This window comes from Acipenser ruthenus, chromosome 24 (assembly GCF_902713425.1).
Source record: "Acipenser ruthenus chromosome 24, fAciRut3.2 maternal haplotype, whole genome shotgun sequence".
In the NCBI taxonomy this organism is placed as follows: Eukaryota; Metazoa; Chordata; class Actinopteri; order Acipenseriformes; family Acipenseridae; genus Acipenser; species Acipenser ruthenus.
Window position 1 is genome coordinate 15,728,385 of NC_081212.1, and position 21,761 is coordinate 15,750,145.

A 21,761-nucleotide genomic window follows, 5' to 3' on the forward strand; every position below is an offset into this window, starting at 1 on the left:
GAGTCCTCTGGCACGAGTAGCATTTGTTATTTTGCTTACTTTTTATTTTCCCCTCTCTCCACAACTGTCTCCACTCATCGAACACACAACCCTGAGTGAGTAAAAGAGTAAAACGTGCATCTATATATACTGTTGTGCCGGGATTCAATTACCAATTAATTATTCACTTGAATCCCAGCACGCTCACATACTTTATCTGCACGTGAAGTGATTATGCAATCCCTGTGCCTAAATACAACTATATATTTTAAATCCGTCATGCTACACAGACCCATTTATATCCTGTGCACCAATACCTATACACCAACATTAATAGACCACACGCAACATATAACACATAACACACACATGGGGGGGCACACTGCCACAGGCATTTACAGATACACCAAAATATTTTTTGGGGGGAGGGAGGGTGGGGGGGGGGGGGGGGGTGGGTCTGTAAAATGATTGCATCGAATACCTGAAAAACCTGCTATTCAGCATACAGTACTGTAAACATGTTTCTTTAAAAATGTATTGTCGGTAGAATTAAATACATTTAGTTTTAATTGAATTTAACACTGGAATACTTTCTTTTAATGTGTTATAGTTCAATAATTGATATGCAAGTAACCTGTTTGTTATATGGTTACCTTTATACATAAATTATAACAAGTGAATTCAACATGAAGCAGCTCTTACCTGAATCTTCTAACTACTACTCTGACGAAATTAGCAGGATACTGCGCTCTGTAAACTCTACCAACCTGGAAAAGATCAGAAATTGTATTTGAGTTCATCTCATACTGATAGAAATATGCAGATTTGTATGTTACTTTCCAGTTTGCATGGGAACATATCAGCAGTTTGACATGTATACACTCTTTATGTGATATGGTATTGGTGTATGCATATGTTCTTAACACTGATGTCATACAGTTAAATGTTTTAAGCTTTTTTTAGCTGTACAGCTGATAAGATTTTGTATGGTTTGAATGAAACACATAATCTGTGAGGGTTTCCAAAAATATTGAAGCTAAATTTTGAACAAATACTAGGATAAAATGTATATTGCATATCACAAGAAATAATGTATGCTAGAGTGAAATAACACATTTGATGTACCATATTTAAAAAAAAAATCAAATACAGACTTACATCTCTGGTAACTTTATCACTTAAGTCTTTGAAATCCTGTGACTTCTCATCTCTCAGGGTTTCTTTGAAGTCCATTATCATTCTGAATGAAAGTGGCATGAATCTAGGACCATTGGGATCAGAAGTAGTTTGAGTGGTTGTAGTAGGGGCTGCACTGGTTGAGGTTGTAGTGGGGGCAGCTGTGGCTGTGGTCGTAGTTGTGGCTGCAGTGGTTGTAGTAGGGGCTGCAGTGGTTTTGGTTGTAGTTGGGGCTGTAGTGGTTGTAGTGGGGACAGCTGTGGTTGTGGATGTAGTTGGAGCTGCAGTGGTTGTAGTTGGTACTGCAGTGGTTGTAATAGAGACTGCAGTGGTTGTAGTAGGGGCTGCAGTGGTTTTGGTTGTAATTGGGGCTGCAGTGGCTGTAGTGGGGGCAGCTGTGGTTGTGGTTGTAGTAGGGGTTACAATGGTTTTGGTTGTAGTGGGGGCTGTAGTTGTTGTAGCAGGGAATGCAGTGTTTGTGGTTGTAGTGGGGATGGATGTGGTTGTGGTGGTAGTTAGGGCTGCAGTGATTGTAATAGGGGCTGCAGTGGCTATAGTGAGAGCTGCAGTGGTTGTGGTTGTAGTTGGGGCTGTAGTGGTTGTAGTGGGGGCTGCAGTGTTTATAGTTGGGGCTGCCGTGGTTGTGGTTGTAGTTGGGGCTGCAGTGGTTGTAGTGCGGGATGCAGAGGTTGTAGTGGGAGCTACAGTTGTTGCAGTGGATGCTGCAGTGGTTGTGGTTGTGGCTGTAGTGGGAGCTGCTGTGGGTGTGGTTATAGTTGGGGCTGCAGTGGTTGCAGCTGTAGTGAGGGCTGCAGTGTTTGTAGTTGGGGCTGCAGTGGATTTGGTTGTAGTTGGGGCTGCAGTGGTTGTAGTAGGGATGACTGTATTTGTAATTGGGGCTGCAGTGGTTTGGGTTGTAGTTGGGGCTGCAGTGGTTGTAGTAGGGGCTGCTGTGGTTGTAGTGGGGGCGGCTGTGGTTGTAGTGGGGGCTGCAGTGGTTGTGGTTGTAGTGGAGGCTGCAGTGGTTGTAGTTGGTACTGCATTGGTTGTGGTTGTAGTTGGGGCTGCACTGGGTATAATAGGGGCTGCAGTGGCTATAGTGGGAGCTGCAGTGGTTGTGGTTGTAGTTGGGGCTACAGTGGTTGTAGTGGGGGATGTAGTGGTTGTAGTGGGAGCTACAGTTGTTGCAGTGGGTGCTGCAGTGGTTGTGGTTGTGGCTGTAGTGGGAGCTGCTGTGGGTGTGGTTATAGTTGGGGCTGCAGTGGTTGCAGCTGTAGTGGGGGCTGCAGTGGATGTAGTAGTGTTCGCTGTGGTTGTAGTGGGGGCGGCAATGGTTGTAGTGGGAGCTGCAATGATTGTGGTTGTAGTTGGGGCTGCAGTGGTTGTAGTGGGAGATGCAGTGGTTGTAGTCAGGGCTGCAGTCATTCTAGTGGGAGCAGCAGTGGTTGTGGTTGTACTTGGGACTGCAGTGATTGTGGTTGGGGCTGCATTGGCTGTAGTAGGGGTTGCAGTGGTTGTGGTTATAGTTAGGGCTGCAGTGGTTGTAATGGGGGCTGTAGTGGTTGTGGTTGGGGATAGAGTGGCTGTAGTTGGGGCTGCAGTGGTTATAGTGGGAGCAGCAGTGGTTTTGGTTGTAGTGGGGGCAGCAGTGGTTGTAGTGGGAGCTGAAATGGTTGTGCTTGTAGTTGGGGCTGCAGTGGTTGTAGTGGGAGATGTAGTGGTTGTAGTGGGGGCTACAGTTGTTGCAGTGGATGCTGCAGTGGTTGTGGTTGTGGCTGTAGTGGGAGCTTCTGTGGGTGTGGTTATAGTTTGGGCTGCAGTGGTTTCAGCTGTAGTGAGGGCTGCAGTGGTTGTAGTGGGGGCTGCAATGTTTGTAGTTGGGGCTGCAGTGGATTTGGTTGTAGTTGGGGCTGCAGTGTTTGTAGTAGGGATGCCTGTATTTGTAATTGGGGATGCAGTGGTTGTAGTGGGAGCTGCAGTGGCTGTCGTAGGGGCTGCAGTGGTGGTAGTGGAGGGGGCTATGGTTGTGGTTGTGGTTGTAGTTGGGGCTGCAGTGTTTGTGGTTGTAGTTGGGGCTGCAGTGGTTTGGGTTGTAGTTGGGGCTGCAGTGGTTGTAGTAGGGGCTGCTGTGGTTGTAGTAGGGGCGGCTGTGGTTGTAGTGGGGGCTGCAGTGGTTGTGGTTGCAGTGGAGGCTGCAGTGGTTGTAGTTGGTGCTGCAGTGGTTGTGGTTGTAGTTGGGGCTACAGTGGTTTTAGTGGGGGATGTAGTGGTTGTAGTGGGAGCTACAGTTATTGCAGTGGATGCTGCAGTGGTTGTGGTTGTGGCTGTAGTGGGAGCTGCTGTGGGTGTGGTTATAGTTGGGGCTGCAGTGGTTGTAGGTGTAGTTGGGGCTGCAGTGGATGTAGTAGGGGCCGCTGTGGTTGTAGTTGGGGTGGCAGTGGCTGTAGTGGGAGCAGCAGTGGTTGTGGTTGTAGTGGGGGCCGCAGTGTTTGCAGTTGTAGTCGGGGTTGCAGTCGTTCTAGTGGGAGCAGCAGTGGTTGTGGTTGTACTTGGGACTGCAGTGGTTGTGGTTGGGGCTGCAGTGGCTGTAGTCGGGGTTGCAGTGGTTGTGGTTGTAGTGAGGGCTGCAGTGGTTGTAATGGAGGCTGCAGTGGTTGTGGTTGGGGATAGAGTGGCTATAGTTAGGGCTGCAGTGGTTAAAGTGGGAGCAGCAGTGGTTGTGGTTTTAGTGGTGGCTGCAGTGGTTGTATTGGTAGCTGAAATGGTTGTGGTTGTAGTTGTGGCTGCAGTGGTTGTAGTGGGGGCTCCAGTGGTTGTGGTTGTAGACAGGGCTGAAGTGGTTGTAATGGGGCCTGCAGTGGTTGTAGTGGGAGCTGAAATGGTTGTGGCTGTAGTTGGGGCTGCAGTGGTTGTAGTGGGGGATGCAGTGGTTGTAGTGGGGGCTGCAGTCATTGTAGTGAGAGCAGCAGTGGTTGTGGTTGTAGGGGGGGCTGCAGTGGTTGCAGTTGTAGTCGGGGCTGCAGTCGTTGTAGTGTGAGCAGCAGTGGTTGTGGTTGTACTTGGGACTGCAGTGGTTGTGGTTGGGGCTGGAGTGGCTGTAGTTGGGTTTGCAGTGGCTGTATTGGAGGCTGTAGTGGTTGTGGTTGTACTCAGGGCTGCAGTGGTAGTAATGGGGGCTGCAGTGGTTGTGGTTGGGGATACAGTGGCTGTAGTCGGGGCTGCACTGGTTGTAGTGGGAGCAGCAGTGGTTGTGGTTGTAGTGGGGGTAGCAGTGGTTGTAGTGGGAGCTGAAATGGTTGTGGTTGTAGTTGGGGCTGCAGTGATTGTAGTGGGGGATGCAGTGGTTGTAGTGGGGGCTGCAGTGGTTGTAGTGGGAGCTGAAATCATTGTGGTTGTAGTGGGGGATGCAGTGGCTGTAGTTGGGTTTGCAGTGGTTGTAGTGGGAGCAGCAGTGGTTGTGGTTGTACTTGGAACTGCAGTGGTTGTGGTTGGGGCTACAGTGACTGTTGTTGTGGTTGCAGGGGTTGTAGTGGGAGCTGAAATTGTTGTGGTTGTAGTGGGGGCTGCAGTGGTTGCAGTTGTTTTCGGGGCTGCAGTCGTTGTAGTGGGAGCAGCAATTGTTGTGGTTGTACTTGGGACTGCAGTGGTTGTGGTTGGGGCTACAGTGACTGTAGTTGTGGTTGCAGGGGTTGTAGTGGGGGCTGCAGTGGTAGTAATGGGGGCTGCAGTGGTTGTAGTTGGGGATAGAGTGGCTGTAATCGGGGCTGCAGTGGTTATAGTGGTAGCAGCAGTGGTTGTAGTGGGAGCTGTGGGTGTGGTTATATTAAGGGCTTCAGTGGTTGCAGTTGTAGTAGGGGCTGCAGTGGTAGTAGTTGTAGTTGGGGCTGCAGTGGATGTAGTAGGGGCCGCTGTGGTTGTAGTGGGGGCGGCAGTGGTTGTAGTGGGGGCTGCAATGGTTGTGGTTGTAGTTGGGGCTGCAGTGGATGTAGTCAGGACAGCAGTGGTTGTAGTTGGGGCTGCAGTGGTTGTAGTCAGGGCAGCAGTGGTTGTAGTGGGAGCTGAAATGGTTGTGGTTGTAGTTGGGGCTGCGGTGGTTGTAGTAGGGGATGCAGTGGTTGTAGTGGGGGCTGCAGTGGTTGTAGTGGGAGCTGAAATCGTTGTGGTTGTAGTGGGGGATGCAGTGGCTGTAGTCGGGTTTGCAGTGGTTGTAGTGGGAGCAGCAGTGGTTGTGGTTGTACTTGGAACTGCAGTGGTTGTGGTTGGGGCTGCAGTGGCTGTAGTCGGGTTTGCAGTGTTTGTAGTGGGGGCTGCAGTGGTTGTGGTTGTAGTCAGGGCTGTAGTGGTTGTAATTTGGGCTGCAGTGTTTGTGGTTGGGGATACAGTGGCTGTAGTCAGGACTGCAGTGGTTGTAGTGGGAGCAGCAGTGGTTGTGGTTGTAGTGGGGGCAACAGTGGTTGTAGTGGGAGCTGAAATGGTTGTCCTTGTAGTTGGGGCTGAAGTGGTTGTAGTGGGGGCTGCAGTAGTTGTGGTTGTAGTCAGGGCTGCAGTGGTTGTACTGGGGGCTGCAGTGGTTGTGGTTGGCACTGCAGTGGCTGTAGTCGGGGCTGCAGTGGTTGTGGTTGTAGTAGGGGCAACAGTGGTTGTAGTGGGAGCTGAAATGGTTGTCGTTGTAGTTGGGGCTACAGTGGTTGTAGTGGGGGATGCAGTGGTTATAGTGGGAGCTACAGTTGTTGCAGTGGATGCTGATGTGGTTGTGGTTGTAGTTGGGGCTGCAATGGTTGTAGTGGGGGCTGCAGTGGTTGTCGTAGTGGTCGCAGTGGTTGTGGTTGTTGTAGAGGCTGCAGTGGTTGGGGTTGGAGTTGGGGCTGTAGTGGTTGTAATTTGGGCTGCAGTGGTTGTGGTTGGGGATACAGTGGCTGTAGTCAGGACTGCAGTGGTTATAGTTGGAGCAGCAGTGGTTGTGTTTGTAGTGGGGGCAGCAGTGGTTGTAGTGGGAGCTGAAATGGTTGTGGTTGTAGTTGGGGCTGCAGTGGTTCTAGTGGGAGCTACAGTTGTTGCAGTGGTTGCTGCAGTGGTTGTGGTTGTGACTGTAGTTGGAACTGCTGTGGGTGTGGTTGTAGTTGATGCTGCAGTGGTTGCAGTTGTAGTGGGGGCTGAAGTGGTGGTGGTTGTAATTGGGGCTGCAGTGCTTGTAGTAGGGGCTGCAGTGGTTGTAGTTGGTGCTGCAGTGGTTGTGGTTGTAGTTGGGGCTACAGTGGTTGTAGTGGGAGCTACAGTTATTGCAGTGGATGCTGCAGTGGTTGTGGTTGTGGCTGTAGTGGGAGCTGCTGTGGGTGTGGTTATAGTGGGGGCTGCAGTGGTTGTGGTTGTAGTCAGGGCTGCGGTGGTTGTAATGGGGGCTGCAGTGGTTGTGGTTGGGGATAGAATGGCTGTAGTCGGGGCTGCAGTGGTTATAGTGGGAGCAGCAGTGGTTGCGGTTGTAGTGGTGGCTGCAGTGGTTGTAGTGGGAGCTGAAATGGTTGTGGTTGTAGTTGGGGCTGCAGTGGTTGTAGTGGGGGCTGCAGTGGTTGTGGTTGTAGTGGGGGCTGCAGTGGTTGCAGTTGTTTTTGGGGCTGCAGTCGTTGTAGTGGGAGCAGCAATGGTTGTGGTTGTACTTGGGACTGCAGTGGTTGTGGTTGGGGCTACAGTGACTGTAGTTGTGGTTGCAGGGGTTGTAGTGGGGGCTGCAGTGGTTGTAGTCAGTGCTGCAGTGGTTGTAATGGGGGCTGCGGTGGTTGTAGTTGGGGATAGAGTGGCTGTAGTCGGGGCTGCAGTGGTTATAGTGGTAGCAGCAGTGGTTGTAGTGGGAGCTGTGGGTGTGGTTATATTAAGGGCTTCAGTGGTTGCAGTTGTAGTAGGGGCTGCAGTGGTTGTAGTTGTAGTTGGGGCTGCAGTGGATGTAGTAGGGGCCGCTGTGATTGTAGTGGGGGCGGCAGTGGTTGTAGTGGGGGCTGCAATGGTTGTGGTTGTAGTTGGGGCTGCAGTGGATGTAGTCAGGACAGCAGTGGTTGTAGTGGGGGCTGCTGTGGTTGTGTTTGTAGTTGGGGCTGCAGTGGTTGTAGTTGGGGCTGCAGTGGTTGTAGTGGGGGATGCAGTGGTTGTAGTGGGGGCTGCAGTGGTTGTAGTGGGAGCTGAAATCGTTGTAGTTGTAGTGGGGGATGCAGTGGCTGTAGTCGGGTTTGCAGTGGTTGTAGTGGGAGCAGCAGTGGTTGTGGTTGTACTTGGAACTGCAGTGGTTGTGGTTGGGGCTGCAGTGGCTGTAGTCGGGTTTGCAGTGTTTGTAGTGGGGGCTGCAGTGGTTGTGGTTGTAGTCAGGGCTGTAGTGGTTGTAATTTGGGCTGCAGTGGTTGTGGTTGGGGATACAGTGACTGTAGTTGTGGTTGCAGGGGTTGTAGTGGGGGCTGCAGTGGTAGTAATGGGGGCTGCAGTGGTTGTATTTGGGGATAGATTGGCTGTAATCGGGGCTGCAGTGGTTATAGTGGTAGCAGCAGTGGTTGTAGTGGGAGCTGTGGGTGTGGTTATATTAAGGGCTTCAGTGGTTGCAGTTGTAGTAGGGGCTGCAGTGGTTGTAGTTGTAGTTGGGGCTGCAGTGGATGTAGTAGGGGCCGCTGTGATTGTAGTGGGGGCTGCAGTGGTTGTAGTGGGGGCTGCAATGGTTGTGGTTGTAGTTGGGGCTGCAGTGGATGTAGTCAGGACAGCAGTGGTTGTAGTGGGGGCTGCTGTGGTTGTGTTTGTAGTTGGGGCTGCAGTGGTTGTAGTTGGGGCTGCAGTGGTTGTAGTGGGGGATGCAGTGGTTGTAGTGGGAGCTGAAATCGTTGTAGTTGTAGTGGGGGATGCAGTGGCTGTAGTCGGGTTTGCAGTGGTTGTAGTGGGAGCAGCAGTGGTTGTGGTTGTACTTGGAACTGCAGTGGTTGTGGTTGGGGCTGCAGTGGCTGTAGTCGGGTTTGCAGTGTTTGTAGTGGGAGCTGAAATGGTTGTTGTTGCAGTGGATGCTGCTGTGGTTGTGGTTGTGGCTGCAGTCGTTGTAGTGGGAGCAGTAGTGGTTGTGGTTGTAGTGGGGGCTGCAGTGGTTGCAGTTGTAGTCAGGGCTGCAGTCATTGTAGTGGGAGCAGCAGTGTGTGTGGTAGTAGTGGGGGCTGCTGTGTTTGTGGTTGTAGTTGGGGCTGCAATGGTTGTAGTGGGGGCTGCAGTGGTTGTCGTAGAGGTCGCAGTGGTTGTGGTTGTTGTAGAGGCTGCAGTGGTTGGGGTTGGAGTTGGGGCTGTAGTGGTTGTAATTTGGGCTGCAGTGGTTGTGGTTGGGGATACAGTGGCTGTAGTCAGGACTGCAGTGGTTATAGTTGGAGCAGCAGTGGTTGTGTTTGTAGTGGGGGCAGCAGTGGTTGTAGTGGGAGCTGAAATGGTTGTGGTTGTAGTTGGGGCTGCAGTGGTTGTAGTGGGAGCTACAGTTGTTGCAGTGGTTGCTGCAGTGGTTGTGGTTGTTGCTGTAGTTGGAGCTTCTGTGGGTGTGGTTGTAGTTGGGGCTGCAGTTGTTGCAGTTGTAGTGGGGGCTGCAGTGGTTGTGGTTGTAATTGGGGCTGCATTGGTTGTGGTTGTGGTTGTAGTTGGGGCTCCAGTGGTTGTAGTAGGGGCTACAGTGGTGGTGGGTGTAGTTGGGGCTGCATTTGTTGTAATGGGGGTGGCTGTGGTGGCGATTGTAGTTGGGGTTGCAGTGGTTGTGGTTGTAGTTGGGGCTGCATTTGTTGTAATGGGGGTGGCTGTGGTGGCGATTGTAGTTGGGGTTGCAGTGGTTGTGGTTGTAGTTGGGGCAGCAGTGGTTGTAGTTGTAGTGGTTGTCGTTGTAGTGGGTGCTGTATTTGTTGTTGTAGTCAATGCCGCAGTGTTTGTGGTTGTAGGCGGGGCTGCTGTGTATGTAGTAGGGGTGGCAGAGGTTATTGTTGTAGTTAGTGCTTCAGTGGATGTAGTGGGGGCTTCAGTGGTTGTGGTTGGGGCTGCAGTGGTTGTAGTGGGGGCGGCAGTGGTTGTAGTTGGAGCTGCAATGGTTGTGGTTGTAGTGGGGGCTGCAGTGGTTGTAGTGGGGGCTACAGTGGTTGTGGTTGGGGCTGCAGTGGTTGTAGTGGGGGCGGCAGTGGTTGTAGTTGGAGCTGCAATGGTTGTGGTTGTAGTGGGGGATGCAGTGGTTGTAGTGGGGGCTGCAGTGGTTGTAGTGGGAACTGAAATCGTTGTGGTTGTAGTGGGGGATGCAGTGGCTGTAGTTGGGTTTGCAGTGGTTGTAGTGGGAGCAGCAGTGGTTGTGGTTGTACTTGGAACTGCAGTGGTTGTGGTTGGGGCTGCAGTGGCTGTAGTCGGATTTGCAGTGGTTGTAGTGGGGGCTGCAGTGGTTGTGGTTGTAGTCAGGGCTGCAGTGGTTGTAATGGGGGCTGCAGTGGTTGTAGTGGGGGCTGCAGTGGTTGTGGTTGTAGTCAGGGCTGTAGTGGTTGTAATTTGGGCTGCAGTGGTTGTGGTTGGGGATACAGTGGCTGTAGTTAGGACTGCAGTGGTTATAGTTGGAGCTGCAGTGGTTGTGGTTGTAGTGGTGGCTGCAGTGCTTGTAGTGGGGGCTGCAGTGGTTGTGGTTGTGGTCAGGTCTGCAGTGGTTGTAATGGGGGCTGCAGTGGTTGTAGTTGGCGCTGCAGTGGCTGTAGTGGAAGCTGAAATGGTTGTCGTTGTAGTTGGGGCTGCAGTGGTTGTAATTTGGGCTGCAGTGGTTGTGGTTGGGGATACAGTGGCTGTAGTCGGGGCTGCAGTGGTTGTAGTGGGAGCAGCAGTGGTTGTGGTTGTAGTGGGGGCAACAGTGGTTGTAGTGGGAGCTGAAATGGTTGTCGTTGTAGTTGGGGCTACAGTGGTTGTAGTGGGGGATGTAGTGGTTATAGTGGGAGCTACAGTTGTTGCAGTGGATGCTGCTGTGGTTGTGGTTGTGGCTGCAGTCGTTGTAGTGGGAGCAGCAGTGGTTGTGGTTGTAGTGGGGGCTGCAGTGGTTGCAGTTGTAGTCAGGGCTGCAGTCATTGTAGTGGGAGCAGCAGTGTGTGTGGTAGTAGTGGGGGCTGCTGTGTTTGTGGTTGTAGTTGGGGCTGCAATGGTTGTAGTGGGGGCTGCAGTGGTTGTCGTAGAGGTCGCAGTGGTTGTGGTTGTTGTAGAGGCTGCAGTGGTTGGGGTTGGAGTTGGGGCTGTAGTGGTTGTAATTTGGGCTGCAGTGGTTGTGGTTGGGGATACAGTGGCTGTAGTCAGGACTGCAGTGGTTATAGTTGGAGCAGCAGTGGTTGTGTTTGTAGTGGGGGCAGCAGTGGTTGTAGTGGGAGCTGAAATGGTTGTGGTTGTAGTTGGGGCTGCAGTGGTTGTAGTGGGAGCTACAGTTGTTGCAGTGGTTGCTGCAGTGGTTGTGGTTGTGGCTGTAGTTGGAACTGCTGTGGGTGTGGTTGTAGTTGATGCTGCAGTGGTTGCAGTTGTAGTGGGGGCTGCAGTGGCTGTGGTTGTAATTGGGGCTGCAGTGGTTGTAGTAGGGGCTGCAGTGGTTGTGGTTGTAGTAGGGGCTGCAGTGGTTGTGGTTGTAGTTGGGGCTGCAGTGGTTGTAGTGGGGGCTGCAGTGGTTGTGGTTGTAATTGGGGCTGCAGTGGTTGTACTAGGGGCTGCAGTGGTTGTGTTTGTAGTTGGGGCTGCAGTGGTTGTAGAGGGAGCTGAAATGGTTGTGGTTGTAGTTGGGGCTGCACTGGTTGTAGTTGGGGCTGCAGTGATTGTGGTTGTGGTTGGGGCTGCAGTGGTTGTAGTGGGATCAGAAGTGGTTGTGGTTGTAGTGGGGGCAGCAGTGGTTGTAGTGGGAGCTGAAATGGTTGTGGTTGTAGTTGGGGCTGCAGTGGTTGTAGTGGGAGCTACAGTTGTTGCAGTGGTTGCTGCAGTGGTTGTGGTTGTGGCTGTAGTTGGAACTGCTGTGGGTGTGGTTGTAGTTGATGCTGCAGTGGTTGCAGTTGTAGTGGGGGCTGCAGTGGTTGTGGTTGTAATTGGGGCTGCAGTGGTTGTAGTAGGGGCTGCAGTGGTTGTGGTTGTAGTAGGGGCTGCAGTGGTTGTGGTTGTAGTTGGGGCTGCAGTGGTTGTAGTGGGGGCTGCAATGGTTGTGGTTGTAATTGGGGCTGCAGTGGTTGTACTAGGGGCTGCAGTGGTTGTGTTTGTAGTAGGGGCTGCAGTGGTTGTAGAGGGAGCTGAAATGGTTGTGGTTGTAGTTGGGGCTGCACTGGTTGTAGTTGGGGCTGCAGTGATTGTGGTTGGGGCTGCAGTGGTTGTAGTGGGATCAGCAGTGGTTGTGGTTGTAGTGGGGGCAGCAGTGGTTGTAGTGGGAGCTGAAATGGTTGTGGTTGTAGTTGGTGCTGCAGTGGTTGTAGTGGGAGCTACAGTTGTTGCAGTGGATGCTGCAGTGGTTGTGGTTGTTGCTGTAGTGGGAGCTTCTGTGGGTGTGGTTGTAGTTGGGGCTGCAGTTGTTGCAGTTGTAGTGGGGGCTGCAGTGGTTTTGGTTGTAATTGGGGCTGCATTGGTTGTGGTTGTGGTTGTAGTTGGGGCTCCAGTGGTTGTAGTAGGGGCTACAGTGGTGGTGGGTGTAGTTGGGGCTGCATTTGTTGTAATGGGGGTGGCTGTGGTGGCGATTGTAGTTGGGGTTGCAGTGGTTGTGGTTGTAGTTGGGGCAGCAGTGGTTGTAGTTGTAGTGGTTGTCGTTGTAGTGGGTGTGGTATTTGTTGTTGTAGTCAATGCTGCAGTGGTTGTGGTTGTAGGCGGGGCTGCTGTGTATGTTGTAGGGGTGGCAGTGGTTATTGTTGTAGTTAGTGCTTCAGTGGATGTAGTGGGGGCTGCAGTGGTTGTGGTTGGGGCTGCAGTGGTTGTAGTGGGGGCGGCAGTGGTTGTAGTGGGAACTGAAATCGTTGTGGTTGTAGTGGGGGATGCAGTGGCTGTAGTTGGGTTTGCAGTGGTTGTAGTGGGAGCAACAGTGGTTGTGGTTGTACTTGGAACTGCAGTGGTTGTGGTTGGGGCTGCAGTGGCTGTAGTCGGATTTGCAGTGGTTGTAGTGGGGGCTGCAGTGGTTGTGGTTGTAGTCAGGGCTGCAGTGGTTGTAATGGGGGCTGCAGTGGTTGTAGTGGGGGCTGCAGTGGTTGTGGTTGTAGTCAGGGCTGTAGTGGTTGTAATTTGGGCTGCAGTGGTTGTGGTTGGGGATACAGTGGCTGTAGTCAGGACTGCAGTGGTTATAGTTGGAGCAGCAGTGGTTGTGGTTGTAGTGGTGGCTGCAGTGCTTGTAGTGGGAGCTGAATTGGTTGTGGTTGTAGTTGGGGCTGCAGTGGTTGTAGTGGGGGCAGCAGTGGTTGTGGTTGTAGTGGGGGCTGCAGTGGTTGCAGTTGTAGTCAGGGCTGCAGTCATTGTAGTGGGAGCAGCAGTGTGTGTGGTAGTAGTGGGGGCTGCTGTGTTTGTGGTTGTAGTTGGGGCTGCAATGGTTGTAGTGGGGGCTGCAGTGGTTGTCGTAGAGGTCGCAGTGGTTGTGGTTGTTGTAGAGGCTGCAGTGGTTGGGGTTGGAGTTGGGGCTGTAGTGGTTGTAATTTGGGCTGCAGTGGTTGTGGTTGGGGATACAGTGGCTGTAGTCAGGACTGCAGTGGTTATAGTTGGAGCAGCAGTGGTTGTGTTTGTAGTGGGGGCAGCAGTGGTTGTAGTGGGAGCTGAAATGGTTGTGGTTGTAGTTGGGGCTGCAGTGGTTGTAGTGGGAGCTACAGTTGTTGCAGTGGTTGCTGCAGTGGTTGTGGTTGTGGCTGTAGTTGGAACTGCTGTGGGTGTGGTTGTAGTTGATGCTGCAGTGGTTGCAGTTGTAGTGGGGGCTGCAGTGGCTGTGGTTGTAATTGGGGCTGCAGTGGTTGTAGTAGGGGCTGCAGTGGTTGTGGTTGTAGTAGGGGCTGCAGTTGTTGTGGTTGTAGTTGGGGCTGCAGTGGTTGTAGTGGGGGCTGCAGTGGTTGTGGTTGTAATTGGGGCTGCAGTGGTTGTACTAGGGGCTGCAGTGGTTGTGTTTGTAGTTGGGGCTGCAGTGGTTGTAGAGGGAGCTGAAATGGTTGTGGTTGTAGTTGGGGCTGCACTGGTTGTAGTTGGGGCTGCAGTGATTGTGGTTGTGGTTGGGGCTGCAGTGGTTGTAGTGGGATCAGAAGTGGTTGTGGTTGTAGTGGGGGCAGCAGTGGTTGTAGTGGGAGCTGAAATGGTTGTGGTTGTAGTTGGGGCTGCAGTGGTTGTAGTGGGAGCTACAGTTGTTGCAGTGGTTGCTGCAGTGGTTGTGGTTGTGGCTGTAGTTGGAACTGCTGTGGGTGTGGTTGTAGTTGATGCTGCAGTGGTTGCAGTTGTAGTGGGGGCTGCAGTGGTTGTGGTTGTAATTGGGGCTGCAGTGGTTGTAGTAGGGGCTGCAGTGGTTGTGGTTGTAGTAGGGGCTGCAGTGGTTGTGGTTGTAGTTGGGGCTGCAGTGGTTGTAGTGGGGGCTGCAATGGTTGTGGTTGTAATTGGGGCTGCAGTGGTTGTACTAGGGGCTGCAGTGGTTGTGTTTGTAGTAGGGGCTGCAGTGGTTGTAGAGGGAGCTGAAATGGTTGTGGTTGTAGTTGGGGCTGCACTGGTTGTAGTTGGGGCTGCAGTGATTGTGGTTGGGGCTGCAGTGGTTGTAGTGGGATCAGCAGTGGTTGTGGTTGTAGTGGGGGCAGCAGTGGTTGTAGTGGGAGCTGAAATGGTTGTGGTTGTAGTTGGTGCTGCAGTGGTTGTAGTGGGAGCTACAGTTGTTGCAGTGGATGCTGCAGTGGTTGTGGTTGTTGCTGTAGTGGGAGCTTCTGTGGGTGTGGTTGTAGTTGGGGCTGCAGTTGTTGCAGTTGTAGTGGGGGCTGCAGTGGTTTTGGTTGTAATTGGGGCTGCATTGGTTGTGGTTGTGGTTGTAGTTGGGGCTCCAGTGGTTGTAGTAGGGGCTACAGTGGTGGTGGGTGTAGTTGGGGCTGCATTTGTTGTAATGGGGGTGGCTGTGGTGGCGATTGTAGTTGGGGTTGCAGTGGTTGTGGTTGTAGTTGGGGCAGCAGTGGTTGTAGTTGTAGTGGTTGTCGTTGTAGTGGGTGTGGTATTTGTTGTTGTAGTCAATGCTGCAGTGGTTGTGGTTGTAGGCGGGGCTGCTGTGTATGTTGTAGGGGTGGCAGTGGTTATTGTTGTAGTTAGTGCTTCAGTGGATGTAGTGGGGGCTGCAGTGGTTGTGGTTGGGGCTGCAGTGGTTGTAGTGGGGGCGGCAGTGGTTGTAGTGGGAACTGAAATCGTTGTGGTTGTAGTGGGGGATGCAGTGGCTGTAGTTGGGTTTGCAGTGGTTGTAGTGGGAGCAACAGTGGTTGTGGTTGTACTTGGAACTGCAGTGGTTGTGGTTGGGGCTGCAGTGGCTGTAGTCGGATTTGCAGTGGTTGTAGTGGGGGCTGCAGTGGTTGTGGTTGTAGTCAGGGCTGCAGTGGTTGTAATGGGGGCTGCAGTGGTTGTAGTGGGGGCTGCAGTGGTTGTGGTTGTAGTCAGGGCTGTAGTGGTTGTAATTTGGGCTGCAGTGGTTGTGGTTGGGGATACAGTGGCTGTAGTCAGGACTGCAGTGGTTATAGTTGGAGCAGCAGTGGTTGTGGTTGTAGTGGTGGCTGCAGTGCTTGTAGTGGGAGCTGAATTGGTTGTGGTTGTAGTTGGGGCTGCAGTGGTTGTAGTGGGGGCTGCAGTGGTTGTGGTTGTAGTCAGGTCTGCAGTGGTTGTAATGGGGGCTGCAGTGGTTGTAGTTGGCGCTGCAGTGGCTGTAGTCGGGGCTGCAGTGGTTGTAGTGGGAGCAGCAGTGGTTGTGGTTGTAGTGGGGGCAACAGTGATTGTAGTGGGAGCTGAAATGGTTGTCGTTGTAGTTGGGGCTACAGTGGTTGTAGTGGGGGATGCAGTGGTTATAGTGGGAGCTACAGTTGTTGCAGTGGATGCTGCTGTGGTTGTGGTTGTGGCTGCAGTCGTTGTAGTGGGAGCAGCAGTGGTTGTGGTTGTAGTGGGGGCTGCAGTGGTTGCAGTTGTAGTCAGGGCTGCAGTCGTTGTAGTGGGAGCAGCAGTGTGTGTGGTAGTAGTGGGGGCTGCTGTGTTTGTGGTTGTAGTTGGGGCTGCAATGGTTGTAGTGGGGGCTGCAGTGGTTGTCGTAGATGTCGCAGTGGTTGTGGTTGTTGTAGAGGCTGCAGTGGTTGGGGTTGGGGATACAGTGGTTGTAGTCAGGACTGCAGTGGTTATAGTTGGAGCAGCAGTGGTTGTGTTTGTAGTGGGGGCAGCAGTGGTTGTAGTGGGAGCTGAAATGGTTGTGGTTGTAGTTGGGGCTGCAGTGGTTGTAGTGGGAGCTACAGTTGTTGCAGTGGTTGCTGCAGTGGTTGTGGTTGTGGCTGTAGTTGGAACTGCTGTGGGTGTGGTTGTAGTTGATGCTGCAGTGGTTGCAGTTGTAGTGGGGGCTGCAGTGGTTGTAGTGGGAGCTGAAATGGTTGTGGTTGTAGTTGGGGCTGCAGTGGTTGTAGTGGGAGCTATAGTTGTTGCAGTGGATGCTGCAGTGGTTGTAGTTGTGGCTGTAGTGGGACCTGCTGTGGGTGTGGTTGTAGTTGAGGCTGCAGTGGTTGCAGTTGTAGTGGGGGCTGCAGTGGTTGTGGTTGTAATTGGGGCTGCAGTGTTTGTAGTAGGGGCTGCAGTGGTTGTGGTTGTAGTTGGGGCTGCAGTGGTTGTAGTTGGGGCTGCAGTGGTTGTGGTTGTAGCCAGGGCTGCAGTGGTTGTAGTGGGAGCTGAAATGGTTGTGGCTGTAGTTGGTGCTGCAGTGGTTGTAGTGGGAGCTACAGTTATTGCAGTGGATGCTGCAGTGGTTGTGGTTGTTGCTGTAGTTGTAGCTGCTGTGGGTGTGGTTGTAGTTGGGGCTGCAGTGGTTGCAGTTGTAGTGGGGGCTGCAGTGGTTGTGGTTGTAATTGGGGCTGCAGTGGTTGTAGTTGGGGCTGCATTGGTTGTGGTTGTGGTTGTAGTTGGGGCTCCAGTGGTTGTAGTAGGGGCTGCAGTGGTGGTGGGTGTAGTTGGGGCTGCATTTGTTGTAGTGGGCGTGGCTGTGGTTGCGGTTGTAGTTGGGGTTGCAGTGGTTGTGGTTGTGGTTGTAGTTGGGGCTGCAGTGGTTGTAGTTGTAGTTGTAGTGGTTGTCGTTGTAGTGGGTGCTGTATTTGTTGTTGTAGTCAATGCTGCAGTGGTTGTGGTTGTAGGTGGGGCTGCTGTGTATGTAGTAGGGGTGGCAGTGGTTATTGTTGTAGTTGGTGCTTCAGTGGTTGTAGTGGGGGCTGCAGTGGTTATGGTTGTAGTCAGGGCTGCAGTAGTTGTAATGAGGGTTGCAGTTGTGGTTGGGGCTGCAGTGGCTGTAGTCGGGGCTGCAGTGGTTGTAGTGGGAGCTGCAATGGTTGTGGTTGTAGGTGTCGCTGCAGTGGTTGTAAAGGGGGCTGCAGTGGTTGTGGTTAGTGCTGCAGTGGTTGTAGTGGGGTTGGCAGTGGTTGTGGTGGGAGCTGCAATGGTTGTGGTTGTAGTGGGGGCGGCAGTGGTTGTAGTGGGAGCTGCAATGGTTGTGGTTGTAGTTGGGGCTGCAGTGATTGTAGTCTGGGCAGCAGTGGTTGTAGTGGGAGCTGAAATGGTTGTGGTTGTGGTTGTGGCTGTAGTGGTTGTATTGGGGGATGCAGTGGTGGTAGTGGGGGCTGCAGTCATTGTAGTGGGAGCAGCAGTGGTTGTGGTTGTAATCGGGGCAGCAGTGGTTGTGGTTGTAGTGGGTTCTGCAGTGGTTGTAGTCGGGGCTGCAGTGGTTGTGGTTGTAGTGGTTGCTGCAGTGGTTGTAGTGGGAGCTGCAATGGTTGTGGTTGTAGTTGGGGCTGCAGTGGTTGTAGTGGGAGCTGAAATGGTTGTGGCTGTAGTTGGTGCTGCAGTGGTTGTAGTGGGAGCTACAGTTATTGCAGTGGATGCTGCAGTGGTTGTGGTTGTTGCTGTAGTTGTAGCTGCTGTGGGTGTGGTTGTAGTTGGGGCTGCAGTGGTTGCAGTTGTAGTGGGGGCTGCAGTGGTTGTGGTTGTAATTGGGGCTGCAGTGGTTGTAGTTGGGGCTGCATTGGTTGTGGTTGTGGTTGTAGTTGGGGCTCCAGTGGTTGTAGTAGGGGCTGCAGTGGTGGTGGGTGTAGTTGGGGCTGCATTTGTTGTAGTGGGCGTGGCTGTGGTTGCGGTTGTAGTTGGGGTTGCAGTGGTTGTGGTTGTGGTTGTAGTTGGGGCTGCAGTGGTTGTAGTTGTAGTTGTAGTGGTTGTCGTTGTAGTGGGTGCTGTATTTGTTGTTGTAGTCAATGCTGCAGTGGTTGTGGTTGTAGGTGGGGCTGCTGTGTATGTAGTAGGGGTGGCAGTGGTTATTGTTGTAGTTGGTGCTTCAGTGGTTGTAGTGGGGGCTGCAGTGGTTATGGTTGTAGTCAGGGCTGCAGTAGTTGTAATGAGGGTTGCAGTTGTGGTTGGGGCTGCAGTGGCTGTAGTCGGGGCTGCAGTGGTTGTAGTGGGAGCTGCAATGGTTGTGGTTGTAGGTGTCGCTGCAGTGGTTGTAAAGGGGGCTGCAGTGGTTGTGGTTAGTGCTGCAGTGGTTGTAGTGGGGTTGGCAGTGGTTGTAGTGGGAGCTGCAATGGTTGTGGTTGTAGTGGGGGCGGCAGTGGTTGTAGTGGGAGCTGCAATGGTTGTGGTTGTAGTTGGGGCTGCAGTGATTGTAGTCTGGGCAGCAGTGGTTGTAGTGGGAGCTGAAATGGTTGTGGTTGTGGTTGTGGCTGTAGTGGTTGTATTGGGGGATGCAGTGGTGGTAGTGGGGGCTGCAGTCATTGTAGTGGGAGCAGCAGTGGTTGTGGTTGTAATCGGGGCAGCAGTGGTTGTGGTTGTAGTGGGTTCTGCAGTGGTTGTAGTCGGGGCTGCAGTGGTTGTGGTTGTAGTGGTTGCTGCAGTGGTTGTAGTGGGAGCTGCAATGGTTGTGGTTGTAGTTGGGGCTGCAGTGGTTGTAGTGGGGGATGCAGTGGTGGTAGTGGGGTCTGCAGTCATTGTAGTGGGAGCAGCAGTGGTTGTGGTTGTAATCGGGGCAGCAGTGGTTGTGGTTGTATTGGCATCAGCAGTGGATGTAGTTGTAGTGGGGGCTGCAGTGGTTGTAGTCAGGGCTGCAGCGGTTGTGATTGTAGTCGGGGCTGCAGCGGTTGGGGCTGCAGTGTTTGTAGTCAGGGCTGCAGTGTTTGTGCTTGTAGTGGAGGCTGCTGTACTTTGGGCTGTAGTAGTTACTGTTCAAAAAATATTTAAAATATTAGTACCATTTTTTATATATATTATTTTTTTACCCTGAATGTTATAACAGCTTTTCAGAAGAGCATGTTTGACTATTTCCACGAGCAAATAATCAATAACAGGTAGTTGTTTTGAAGCAATTTAAACTATCAAATATCTCACATATAAGAAATTGACCAACTGCCTTATGTTTATTTTGCCAGTTATTTAAGCTTTAACTACTTTAAACTTTTCTCTTTTTTCTATACAGAAACCTTTAATGTTTTTACTTAAAATTGTGTCCATTGCAAGCAAAATAAATGTTAATGTATCCAGACATATTTATATTTTTCTGACATTTTGGTTTTATTACACAGAATTGAATATTCATATGGGGTTTGTTAGGTACAGAAATGGTTGCATTACATTATTGTAAACGTATACTACCAACATTTGAAAATAAATGTGTAAAATAAACACCTATAGTATTATGTAATGGTATGGCACTTGCCTAACATATTTTATTAACTTTTGAAAATATATGCCTATAGGACAAAGACATTAGGCTTACCTGCTATAAGTAAAAGTATTGCTATTGTTTCCAGCCTCATTGTGTTTGCTGATGTTCCAACTGCTGACCAAGAAGACCCAAGAAGGGAAAAAATTTAAAATGTGCACAGATCTTGACCAATTATCATTCTTACAACAAATACACTTGCAAGACAATCTAATTAAAGTGAATTCATGAAATATGTTAAGTTCAACAAGCATGACCTATATAACGCCCTTTAAATGACATGCCTATTCCACACATGTTATGAAGTTCTTAAAATGACGTGAATCGGTCTATCCACTGCAGCCCTCACCATTGCTTTAGGGGTCTAATGAGTTGCAGTGGATGTGTAACTATCATATACTGCATTACTTTATATTATTTACTGTAATGGTTTAATGTTGCCAACATTGCTTGTAAGCTATCATCAGCACACTGACTGAACGGACTGCAAGGATTTCATCATACCACCAAAATGCTTGAGGAGGTATTGATCTTCATGTTTCACCACTTTGATAATATAATACATGGCCATTATTATTATACACAATGAATATTCAGGGAGTTATTTTATCACCATTGTCTCAATAAAACATAAAGAAACAGCTTGCAACACTTAAGAAGGCATTATCCAAAACTTTTACTTGTCAGGATAGCTTCACTTTTTATTGCAGGAGCCAACACTGCAGCAGTATTGGTGACATTGATAAATCATTTATATGTCACCAGAATCCTTTGATAGAATTAGCCATATTGTGCACATTCGGTGTAAATCATTATTATTATTATTATTATTGAAGAAGAAGAAGAAGAAGAAGAAGAAGAAGAAGAAGAAGAAGAAGAAGAAGAAGAATGTACACCCAATGTGCACAATAAGGCTGTAATTCTATCAAGGGATTCTGGTGACATATAAATGATTTATCAATGACCCCAGAAACATAAGACATAATTACAGTATGATATGTACAGTTTTAGTGTACTTAATTTCTTGTAATACATGGTGACATAAGAGACCGAAACAACTGGAGAAAAAGTGATTTTGGTCATGGTCGTTTCATAATTTAAGAGCATGGTCCAACAACAAACGGGCAACATGAAAAAAATAGGATTTGTGTCTATTTTTGCAATTTTGTCACGTGGCAGCTAGGAAACTGACCAATGAGGAACAGTTTCCCTTGTGTGCCTTCAGTAAACAATGGCAGAAGAAAAGATAATTCTTGCAGTATCAAAATACCCAGAGCTGTACAATAAAGGACACAACAATTATAAAGAAACAGCAATGAGGGAGAACATCTGTGTATGATTCATTTAATTTTACTGAAATAAGTATTCTAAAAAGCTATTATGTATTCTACATTTTTATTAGCTGTATAACAGGACTATCATTCGTGTGATTTTTTTCCAGCTGATGAAACAATCAGAGGAGAGTCGTCTATCACATCGCATGTACCTGTTGCCAGTCTCTTATTCACCAGTCATAGACACGCATTGCAAGTGAGTGGATTCAATCGTACATTTTTTTTTTTAAATAGTTTTTTTTTGTATTGAAAATCCAGACTTACTGGTCACGTGTTTATGGCAATGCCCAGGCAGGCTACAATTAGCTGTCCTGGCATACTGTAGCTACCACATGCAGTATATTCACAATTGACTATTGAGACACCGGGAACCAAAGAAGTACACACTAATAACATGCAAACTCAAAATTTCAATATCTATTCATACAAATAAAATTTAAATATCATCCAAAATTGATAGTTTTTCAATGTGTGAAACACCCTTTACCCAGACTATATAATATAATATATATATATATACACACACACAGTGGTTTGCAGAAGTATTCACCCCCCTGCAAAGTTTTTACATTTTGTTGGCACCTGAGCGTACTCCACAACGCTTTCACATTAGACTTTCAATGTAAAATCTACACAAACTACTCCACATTGATAAAGTTAAAAAATGCATATAGAATTTGCTGTCGTTCACTCTTATGAATAGCAGGTTGACGCTCAGGACCGATGAAAACGTTATGCTAATGAGATAATCGCTAAGCTTTATCTCAATTCGTTAAAAACATGCCTTCATAAATCGTTGGGGCTTAATGACACATCTGAATTATCTCTTATGAATAGCAACTGCCGGCTCTGAACGAAGTCCGATCATGTACTCCTGTTTTCTCATTTCGACAGTTGTTAACCCTTTATGAATAGACCCCCATATGTTTTATGTTTCAAAGCTGTAATGCACATAATACAAGTGCTTAGTTGTACAATAATGTAACTTGCTCAAAATGGTTCAGAATGATTAAAACATAGTTAATATGATGTGAACTGTTCCATTTCTAATACAGCTTCTCCAAGTCAATGTTTTTTTTTTTTTTTGCTGTTTTATAAAAAAAATGATATATATATATATATATATATATATATATATATATATATATATATATATATATATATATATATAAGTATAATCCATTGAATCATTAATAAAGTCAAATATATTACACATATTGGAAAATTACAATATAGCTCAGTACTGGTATTATTTATTTTATACAATCTTTTTTGCTCATCATATCAAGGGTGCCAATAATTTTGGAGGTGACTGTATAATCAGGTTTCATTTTTACAAATACACAACAAGAAGGGTGGAATGTGTTTTAAATAAAAAA

General features: G+C 49.8%; 1 protein-coding gene across 1 annotated transcript; it reads right to left on the reverse strand.

Moving 5' to 3' along the window:
- Nucleotides 1-681: 681 nt before the first annotated feature.
- Nucleotides 682-18,512, reverse strand: LOC131700633 (mucin-5AC-like). The gene is made up of 3 exons (XM_058999170.1): nucleotides 16,738-18,512; nucleotides 1,138-2,581; nucleotides 682-746 (listed from the first exon to the last, which is right to left on the reverse strand). The coding sequence occupies exons 1-2, from the start codon at nucleotides 18,316-18,318 to the stop codon at nucleotides 1,256-1,258; spliced, it is 2,907 nt and encodes a 968-aa protein (XP_058855153.1). The 5' UTR covers nucleotides 18,319-18,512; the 3' UTR covers nucleotides 682-746; nucleotides 1,138-1,255.
- Between the last annotated feature and the right edge of the window lie 3,249 nt (nucleotides 18,513-21,761).

Excerpts from the sequence above, each read along its gene's own strand:
- LOC131700633 (XM_058999170.1), bottom strand. The coding sequence starts at position 18,318 with ATGACTGCAGACCCCACTACCACCACTGCATCCCCCACTACAACCACT. Across the intron at positions 2,582-16,737 it reads ACCCCACTACAACCACTGCA|AATGACTGCAGCCCTGACTA; the intron begins GCACTAACCACA and ends TGCTCCCACTAG.